General features: G+C 42.2%; 1 protein-coding gene across 2 annotated transcripts in view; it reads left to right on the top strand.

Moving 5' to 3' along the window:
* Positions 1–2869: 2869 nt before the first annotated feature.
* Positions 2870–10973, top strand: part of LOC111249139 (uncharacterized) — a 44848-nt gene continuing 36744 nt past the window's right edge. For both annotated transcript variants that reach the window (XM_022802589.2, XM_022802588.2), the window contains exons 1-2: positions 2870–4094; positions 5141–5184. In XM_022802589.2, the coding sequence (XP_022658324.1) occupies positions 4029–4094; positions 5141–5184 (110 nt within the window). In that variant the 5' untranslated portion in view covers positions 2870–4028. The remainder of the gene's footprint in view (positions 4095–5140; positions 5185–10973) is intronic.

Here is a 10973-nt window from a genome sequence, read left to right as displayed (position 1 = left end):
AGTGAAATCAATGGACACACTTTTTATTATCGCTTAATAAATAAATCTACGCATATATAATTTAGTGCTCCAGATCACTTGAAAATTGTAGCTACTAGTACTATTATTCAACAGGGTAGGCTGTAGCATTTAACACACTGACCACGGATATATATGCAACCAGGTGTGCTTCTCAAATTGGGGCAAACCCCTGCTAGGTCATACGCCTAGGTTAATGTCTTCGTTGTGCTCTTATTCGTCGAGTAGAATATATTTAGGATTATACGATAATATTGTAAGTCTTCAACATTTCAATGGGCATTGCTGAATATCTTGCCGGTTAAATAACAATAAGTCGGTACCTTTGAAATGTTCATATTAGAAAATCGGTAGAAAAAATTGAAAACGGCGCAAGCAGCTTTTAAGTCGTCAGACCAAATAGAACAAAGATGGAGCATTACCGTTTATCACATGAATCGGATGACTCACTAATAAACCTACAAGACCTAACAAGGAAGAAAGTAAATCATGAGAAATAATCAACTGCTGATACAAGCAGTCGGTGCCTCAGGCTATATTCGGTTACGTCATTTTGTCGTGCCAAAAACTTTTGCTGAACGTATTGCTTTTCTACACTCCTAAACCTCGGGCCTAAAGGCTAACTACAAGTACCAGTATCACGAATACTTTCTGTCCACTTGTGTTTATATTTGGTGCGTCACCAATAGAACTCACTGCATGACAGAAATGACTACATAAACATTTTACTCGGCATTATTTCAAATAGCATTGGGCGGGGCTTTGCCGGCCATATCTGGATGGTTTCCAACAGCATTTATCCACAAGACGAACATATTCTATCTCTAGGTAATTATGGCAAATGAAATAAGAGGATCAAACTTGTTTCCGTAAACGTATATAGGAATCAAGGTTCGATTGTTTATACTTATGCGAGACGATCTTATTGCCACTGGCATAGGGGAGTGGTAACGTGTAGTCTTACCGAACACGTATTGATTTAGGTCCGGAACTGGACGTACGCGTCGGTGTTTTTATGCTACTAGCTGCCGCCAGTCGTCTGGAACAGCAGCAGCATAACTTCACGAAGACAACTACAATGGTTTATACATTTCGTGGCTCGTTGCCTTTCTGCTGATTCCACTACATTGTGTTGACCTGTTGTGCCTGTTTTAGCAGCGATTTCACAAAGCAAATCTTGGTTTGCACGCTAGTTTTATCGACACTGCAATTATGACTCGAGTGTTGAATATATATGATTTAGATGACAATCCGGACGGATCGAGCCAGTTAGCCACTCTCGTCCTCCCTTTGAGAGCTTCATTGCCAATAATTTGACATAAAACCGATGTTGAGGTCACATGGCATAGCGTTGATCTTATTTCGTTCGTCGTACTAATCCATGCTTATCCACGTGCTTCTGCCACTTGCATCAATCCACTACGTAACACACCTCAAAGCGTTTCATTCACAGCCAACCCTCTCTCTATTCAACCCCAATTTTTCTTTCATCCGCCCGCCTTCTCCCCACATAACCAGACGCATCGCACATACAATTGAGCGTGAAGTAACTCTTCTTCGGCCTAGCATTTTAGTGACCTCGTGCGCAACTTGGCTGCCCACCCTCCTCTCAACCAAATAGAAGGTGTTATTTTTCTGTCACCTTCGTTCTTCTTTATCGTTTGTATCAGCCTAATGTCTTGATACATTCTTTCGCATATCTGGTCTCCTCCCCTCGTTTCAACGGCTCAACACCCTCAGTCTGGCGACAGGAAGCACTCCTAAATAGCGGCGAAGCAACTCTAATGCCGACTGGCCCGCATAATGTTAGCGGACACCTAGCAACTGTGGATCAGATGGCAATCACCACTATCCCTACGACGATGGCGGGCCATCAACAAGCCGCAAATCCTCGCAAATGCAGAGCCTCGCCGTACGACAAGTAGGAGGAGAATCATGGGGCATCCCTGAACAAGAGGCAGCCAGCCTGCTGCTAGCTAAAGCCATCGCGGAACGCGCTGAACAGCATCAACAGAGTAACTGAAACAACCCACTTCGCTCGTTAGAAGTGCTTCTTCTCTGATGCGTTCTTCTATGCCACTATCAACATTAACTACATACGGGGACTGGCAATGCTGATCCCATCGAGGTTTCTAACTTTCTACGGACAATGCGCAGCTGTTCGGCAACGCGATCAGTCGCTCAGCGATAACTCGCTATGAGTGAATAGCACGAGAACACGACTATCTGCTGCGATCCTCCTCTACGGAACAGACTTCGGAAACGCACACACAACGACGATTATGACGCTGCTGTTGCTGATGATTTGAAGGTCAACAGAAGCTGCGGACAGTTATGGCAGGCAATCGTCCCGTACCAGCAGTAGCACCAGCAATGGGAAAAAGAACTAAAGAGGCTCGGTATCTACTTTTTTCGGCTTGTTTTCTTCCGCAGCTGTCTGGCAGCGGGTCTTCAGTGGATGCTGGTGCCTATCACCTTTTTGCTGTCGCTACGGCTGCGGCCGCAACAGGCAGCATCGCAAAACTATGACCGCTAGCAGCGGCTGCAGTAGTAACCCCTATAGCGTTCTCTCTCTCCCTTTACTCTGTCTACAATTCTCACTTTCACTCTGGCCCTCACTCGTCACTGGTGAGTGGAATCGTCCCTTTTCACGACGGTGGCCTTGCAGCTAATATCGTTGATGTTACTGCTCCTATTGGCCTCTCATGGGCCGAACGCCAATTAGACTTAGGCCAGCGGTTTGGCAGACTTGGGCGGTTGGAGCGTAGCGACCACCAATGACAATCTGCGCTCACAAAGTAAAGTAGTACACGGCCTGTGCGAACTGGTAGCATCGAGCGCCACACACGGCCTAACAAATGTAAGGGCTTCGGAGCAGCCGAGCAACTGGCGCGAAGCTCGACAGGCCAACCAGCCGATGGAGGAAAGGACAGAAAAGAGAATCATGTAGGCTAAATGAGGCACGCCGGATATTGAGTAATTTCGTAAAGTGGCTAAATTCGACGGTGGTAATCTCCGAGAAGCTATTTCGTACTGGGTGCGTGCAAGAATTAAATAGCCATTATTAATGAATCAGCTGAGTGCGATCTACGACTGTGGAATACGAATGGATATTTGGCCTGTATGTACCAAGTTCTTCCGAGTGTTCGTCTTCAGTGAATTCAGCGTATTGCAAATAGCGTGCAAATTTTTGTGTCGTTTATATCCGCACCGGAGCGTCGTGTATTATGCTAGTCCTTGACCGACTAGCAGAAATAACTAATTCAGGGTCCCGGTGCCACAAAACTTTTTCCCCAGGACTCGACAGAAGGACAACTTTACGCAGGGAAAAAGCTCCGTCACATCTTAAGCTCATGCATGCGTCTTTTTCAGCGTGTTCGTTTTTCGTAGACACTTCGCAAGTGTCTAAATTCGGTGTCCGATAGCCTATTCGAATTCCCCGCCGTGCGATGCTCTACGAGCCGCAACCATTGTCAACCTGTGGTCGGAGCAGCGCAGTTCGCGCCAGTCGCCGGCGCGGCAGCATCCCAAGCACCAGCCGCCGTCGAAGTGAAGGCAGTAATAGTGGTGTAGTTCCTATCAGTCGTCAATGTATTTGTTGCCGTCGCATCAACAACAATAGCAAGATCAGACTCGGCAGCAGCAGCAGCAGTAGTAACAGCTTTATTGCTAATATCAACTGTACCCGACTTATCATCGCCTGCGTAGCCGCCGAAACTGTCGCCGACTCCTTGGCTATCGCTAGCCCGGCAGTTGCAAGCAATCACAGGGATTACATCATTATTAGCGACATGTGCAGTGGTGAAGCTCACCGCCGCGATTCGTCTGGTTGAATCGTCATCGATTAGAAGACCGTGGCCGGGACTTTTTCACCGGGTTTGTGTGTCCGTCGGTCGATCGATTGTTCGCGGTTTCTCAATCGGCGAGTTCGTTCTGTGGCGCGCTCTAGCCCGCCAAATTGGCGGGACCACGTCGTGCCACAGCGAACCAAAATCAAACAAACACACAAAATGGCGGACAGCGACTCGGGCGATGTTTTCGCCGCAGAAAATATCCAAAAGAAGCGAATTCGAAAGGTGTGTGTCGTGTTTCGAGTGTGTGAAGTGATCTCGGCATGATGGGGGCTTTCAATCGAGGCCCGACTCAGGGCTGTCGCCGACCTACAGGACCCGTTCGGCCTATACCTTTTATGCAGTTTGCGTTGAGTGCTCACATAGCTAGCCTATCTTGACTCATTAGATATTACACTATGGGCAATGCTGTTGTGATCGAGGGGGATTCTCCGATGTGTGCGCTCGTTCTGAGAGTGGTCTGTCGTATTTAGTGACTGTGCGCCCCTTTTCTAGTTCGACATTAATGCAGCAAAACATATCGGTAGAGATACACACTTACGTACACATACAGACACACACACACATATATATATGTAAACGAAGTATATACAAAGGACGGCGTACACATGCTTATGGTGGTTGATCGACAACTACGCGACGAGGACCCCAAATCGATCAGAACAGCAGCTATATTTAATCTACTAATACTAGTGTTGCTAACATAGGCTCATTTGGCTAGCTCACTCGTGAACGACAATAGCACTATTGTGAATGTGTTAATGTTCAGCTGTGTGGTGCAATAGGGCCGTGTGTGATCTAAATGCTATCTGATAGACTGATGGAGATTATGCTTTTGTCCCGTTTCTCTTATTGCTAGTATTATCGTTGTTATTACTATTATTATTATTACTCGCTTTTCCTCTTCGTATTATTGTTGTCCTCCGTCAAGCTGAGTGTCTGCGTGTGTGCTTCTGTCCTGCAAAAGAGCAGCAGAGAGTCTGGGAAAGGTGATGCGATGGAGTTGTTAGTTGCCGTTTACCTCAAGGAGACGTGTGTGAAATTCTTTGTGTGGTTCAGTTTAACGTGCATTTTCTGCCGACGAGCTAGATCCGATGCGAGTGTGAGGAAAATCTTGAGAATATGGGTTGAATGTGGTGCCAGTGGTATTCGTCGTCGACGTGGGGTAGTCTATTCGTAGGATCGCTCTTGGCTGAGTTGCATTGTGAGGAAACTGCTGCTGCTGTTGTTGTTGTTGTGAGTGACGTGTGTTCTAATGTGCTTTTTTACAGGGACGCGTGGAGTACCTCGTTAAATGGAAAGGATGGGGACACAAGTGAGTACGACACATGCACACGCACACACTCGATGCAATAGCGTAATAGAACGTGCATGCGTATGACGAAATTACGATGATTTACTTTACTAGATTACAGACATGACAGACAAATTTTTGTTTTTTCCAATAGTTAACTAGTCTCAGAGCAATTGATCGATTGATATCGATTTAACGTTTTTAAAATAACGAAAACCCGCTAAAATGTTTATCTTCAACTTACGGAGCAGCCGAATTTACCAAGTTAATAGAGCAACATTACTGCTAAAAGGCAAATGCTCGTTTCTATTCCATTATCGTCCCTTGCTATATTATTCATATACCCAATTAGTGTCCCCTTCCCTGTAAAAAAACAAGAAATATCGCGGGGTAGACGTAAATCGTTAATGAACCTTTTAGTAAACATTGCAAAGTACCGATTAAGACAGTTGACAAAATAGAAATCCAAGCCGAATCTAGGCAGAATTGAACAGGTGCCAGGATATTTGTGCAACTGGCTTCGTTCTCCTTTTGCAGAAATCACATTTTCAAATGTGCATTCATATAAGCTTGGCCTTAGATGTCCTGAAAGTGAAGATGCTTCAGTTGGCACTTGTAGTAGGACTCGCTAAAGAGCTCGTCAAGACTGATTTTTAGATTTTCACTGTATGAGTGAGTGGTTGATCCTTTGAATTTGTTATGTCTTTCTACTGTCGAACGTGGACACACTTCGTTTATATTGGAAGGAGTCAGCCGGTTGAAGTAATGTCTAACGGTTAAGTGCCGAACGTAAAACAAACGCCTTCCTTTTGTAAAAATATGGCATAATCGATGGTCCAACTTGATAAACCTTAGCAACATTGGATCCTATTGCGAGATAAGTTATTACTCGAAAGGTTATATACTACAGTAATTGTCCTTGTCGCTGTGTTTACTGAACCAAACAAACAGATTCGAGGATGACCAAAATGTAAATGTTGACCCAGCCAGTGGAGAAAGACGATGGAGCGCTTGTCAGATGAAATTTACCATTCTATGGTATACAAATACATTTTGACAAGGTAGCTTGGTATCATAAGAGATTTGAAACAGCTGATAGGTGCTTCTCTGTCTAGTAAAAGATTGTGTGGGATATTGTTGTAGAGTTGAAACTATCGTCATTATCTAAAATAGATTATTATTATCACTATCATTATAACTTTCTTTTTCTTTTTTGGTGAGGCTCGGCTTACTGTTCACGTGTTTCTGTCTTACTATCAACCCATAGAAGTAAGGAAATCATTTGAACGACGGATTCTGACAGCCATGTCGCAACTTTTCCATTTTCGATGAGCTTACGGAGTGCTAACCATACACTAATTGATAGATTGATAAAGAAAAACCAACCTGTAAATAGCATTCTCCTTTTTGATCATATATGTACCCGAATTTTACTGAATTTAGTATTTAGTACTGAACACCAAATCTCTGTATAGATCTAGAACATAATCCGTTACCCAGTAGGCAGGACAGACCGCAGAAACGGCTTTTCTCTGACTGACCAAAACTCATTCATTTTGACCATTGCTCAGCATTGTTGTACGTTAGCTTACCAGTAAAAGCGGTTAGAAAGCCTACCAAATACGGATATAGCACAACGACGCAACACTACACCGATGACAAAAGACTGTCGAGTGCGATTTTTGTCGACATACGCTTCGAATAATAACTGATAATCCGTGCGTGAAGCTGGTCCGCTTAGGGACTCATCGTCCAATCGAGAAACAGGGAAAGCTTATGAAGACGTAATACAGCAAACTGCTGGGAATCGTTTACGCGTTTTGCCGTCGATATTGTAATCGAGCAGGCCAGAGACGCAAAACGTGTACAGCCAAATGAATAAGCCAACCATGACTGCGGCCGTTTGCTCGCAACAGTGAAATCGGTCCGTTTGACGGGTGTAAGCACACCAGCACCTGATAATAGTTCAGCAAGCGGCTTTTGCGCACAACTGTGATTTCTCTGGCGATTTTTGACTGCGCAGATATGAGATCTTTTCGTTGATGGGCCGTTGGCGAAGTCGCTCAGGACGGAAGCGTGAATTCAGAATAAGCGGAAAGCTGCTATATAGAGGCGCTTCTGGAAATCGTATTCTGTGTAAAGGCGACAAAAGTAAGGGAATCAGTTGACTATTTCAGTTTAACACTTGTTATTTGCTGATTTCCGAGCGCCGAAAATGGTCATATGTAGAGTATATTTTTGTTTTCTTTTCTGTTAATTATTCGTCATATTAGGTGTGTAGGGTATACATGTTTCTTATATGTCAGTTTATTGTGTGCTGACATTTAAAAGGTAAACTATAGTTGAGCACACCTATTTTGTTAGTTACTAGTCGTCGTTATTACTTCCGTCCTAAGGCATTTTTAGTTATAACGATGGCGAGGTGTTTTCGGGTGTTCCTATGCTGATATATGGTGTCATTTATTTCGTTTAGAAAAGTTACGCTAATTGACGGTTAACGGTACAGGTGGATAAAAATGCACGCGATCGTTGTATAAAGTGCACGATACTATATAGTAGCCCTCTGTACAACCAAAACTGTACATAATTATTTAAATATTTTCTTATAAATACCAAAAGATCGGTTTGATATGAGTCTCGAACGAATCATTTGCTGCAACGGTTTACTGCATTTGCTGCAAAGGGTCCATTGGAGATAATGACGAGTATGGAGGTATTGAAATTTTCGGTTACGGTTATTGACTGAATGTTTGCGTACCTCTTCAATCTAGACTTACAATTTAGAGCTTATTCTCATGGAATCTTTCTCGATAAATTGATTCTTTATTTTTAGAACCTGTGGGTGGAATGAATTTGTATACGAGTGAGGTTTTGAAAGCGGTTAAAGGAGAAAATTATTTTGCAAATTTCTTCCTTCAAAAAAAAATTTCTTCCTATATTGAATGAGCAAATTTGTCTTTTGCAGGGTCGTTCGAGCACCGTTTCATGAATCTTTTCAGTCGATACGAAGGAACTTTAAGGAGATTAGTTGGTTTATTAAAATGAAAAAGAGCGATTGAGAAACTATTTTTATATGTATAATGTAATTCTTAAAATAAGTCAAAAATGAATTGCGGGTTACTCTGTTTAACTTGTTTAGAACAAATGTTCATTAGACTCTCAGCCCAGAACACGTTGTTGAATTCGTAATCGGCGACCCACAAAATTGTTGTTAGTATTCGTTTATTTATACATATAAATAAATGTAATAAAGTAAATAGTATATATAAAAAGAGAGATACTACTAAAAAGTTTTATTCGATTATCACAAGGGTCTATCGGATCTGCACGGATAATGTCTCTACATTTGGGCGTCGCAAATTTCCGCAACCATCCAAAGCGGTCAAGTACAATGTTCCATCTTGCCATTATTCATCCATGGACACAGCTATAGGTTCCTCCGAACTCGTACGTACAGCCTATCTATGCACAGATCCAGTGAATATGGTCAAATACATAAGTGATCCAGGGAAGACGTTCAAACAATGAATAGGGCGGGAACGTAGAACAACTAGAGATCCTAAAAGTCTGCGGATTCTATAAATGTTCCGGTGGAACATTCGATTAATCGATCGCCGTTGACCTTCCGACGTCGAGGAAAACTTATAGTTCACAGTTGCACTTGTTTTCATTTCGTCAGAATTGACAAAGCTGAGCTTAATGTCAGGTCATGGGAGGTTGCAGGCTTCGAGAAGGTAAACTGAGACAGGGACTTAAGACCTCGTATTTGCATCATTCAAGTTGGCCTCGTGTCCTCAGCTTCACCCCAGTATCGCTAAGGGCATTGGAGCTAAGTGATGATAAAAGCGTTGTTATGGCCGCATGTTTAGGGTGGCTTTTTGGTCGCATTCATATCATGAAGCAACAATAACCTTAAAGTATAGGTATCTTGGTGTTCGTTCACTTTTTGCATTTATTGTTAACAAAAAATTGGGGGTCAGGTAAAAATCACCTTCGCATTCATTCATGGCTGCGACTGCTTTGTCAGTTCACGTGCAGTTGAGGTTAAAAGGCAACACTTCTGTATGAGGTCGGGAGCAAGACAGAACCGAGAAGTAATTATGGGGTGAACTATATCTAAGAATGAATATTATGGGCGGATTGTACGCGTTGGGAATACATAATAGTATTACAATTTGCAGCATTAGGTAGACATTTATCAGTGGAATATCTTAATACAGAGAGCGGTTTTGTCGGTTCTTCACATGTTCAGATGACGTAAGAGATAATTTCTGCAGTGATTTTATCGGTATTCGTAGAATTGCGCTCTGTTATTTAGATCAGAGTCGGGATAAAAGTTGGTAATTGTGTTGTAAGCTGGGCTTCGTCGATGAACAGATAATCTACTATAAATGTTAATTCACCATCTTGTATAAGCACCGATATACATCTATAATGCGCAATTTTATAAAATTTGTTAAAAAAAACTTTATCAAAGTTTTTTATCAAAGATTTGAAAGATCTCTTTGCAGATTTGGTCGCCAGGTCTCCTATCTTTTCGTCGGACCTTGCCATTTCCTTTGTGTTACATCTGGAAATCCGAATTCAGTAATGCATTGAAACGCTGCATTCGACAGTTCACAGAATGAACTGGGCGGTTACTAGGTACGATCTTGAATGTTGCTGATCGATGTCATATTAATATATTGAATGCAGTAGATATGTCAGCGACGTTGCAATGGCCCAGAGGCGGTACACAATTGATTTAATGGCCCCTACCACAGAAACCCCCTAACACTGAAACCAAATTAGAATGTCTGATTCGTTGCTCTGAGACCTTACGAGAAACTGGTGTTCTTATTGATGACTTGAAATATACAGAAACGCCAAATATGCTTAAGCAATTTTTTATTCGGTAACATACTCGTTTCGAACATAGATTGGTAGGTTGGTTTTGTTCGTTTATTAGACGCCCTATTAACCTTCTGCCTGAAATAAGTTTTGGGCCTTATAACATGTTTTGGATATTATAGTCGAATACCCTATTTATTCAATAGTAGGACAATGAAAAGTCGAGCACAGGTCATTGAATATTGAGGTCAGGAAAGAACATTATCCACGTGAAAATAATTATTACACCCTTGGACTGCACTGTTGTCGTTGTTGTTTGCACTTTAACGTGTGGAGCTCCGAGTAACGTGAAGAACTAGGAGGTTTATAAAAGACTGGCATTGGATAATCATCCAATAATTTAATAATTCTAAAGAAAACTACAATTATACTTTTCAATAAATGTGTTTGTTTTCAACTTGATTTTCAATGTTTAAAATGAGCACTGCACATGGTTTTGGGGCTAAATTTCATTCGAGCTATTTCTATATCATGATACTAGGCAAATTAATTAGCGCTGGGATTATGATATGTTGTCAATCTAGAGCATAATTATTTTTCCGATCAAACCAATAGGATATGCTTAGCAAGAAGAGACGGGCCACGAGGCGCCCTATTACTGCGTAAAATTTCGTATGTTATTGGATGAATGTGTGCTGTGATTAACAGAAACAAAGAAAAAAGGCATAAATTGTTTTTAGACACAGCAGATGAGCAACTGGCTTCTGCATTTTCTAGTTTCTGTTGATGTTTCGTCTTTGTGTCTGTCGGTTTTCTATTTTCGAGTTTTGAGATGCTTTGTAAGTGGTCGCACTAGGTCGCGCCGCTTCTTAACAGAAAACAATTTGTGAGTCCTTTTTTAATTTTGTCAAAAGATCACTGTCATGTAGGACCGTCTGCCGCACATGCATGTTTCTCACTTTTAAGTAGCCAGAGACTTT

Source organism: Varroa destructor, unplaced genomic scaffold (genome assembly GCF_002443255.2).
Source record: "Varroa destructor unplaced genomic scaffold, Vdes_3.0 BEIS01000004.1, whole genome shotgun sequence".
In the NCBI taxonomy this organism is placed as follows: Eukaryota; Metazoa; Arthropoda; class Arachnida; order Mesostigmata; family Varroidae; genus Varroa; species Varroa destructor.
Note: the sequence above shows the minus strand (reverse complement) of the source record. Positions and strands in the feature narration are given on the sequence as shown.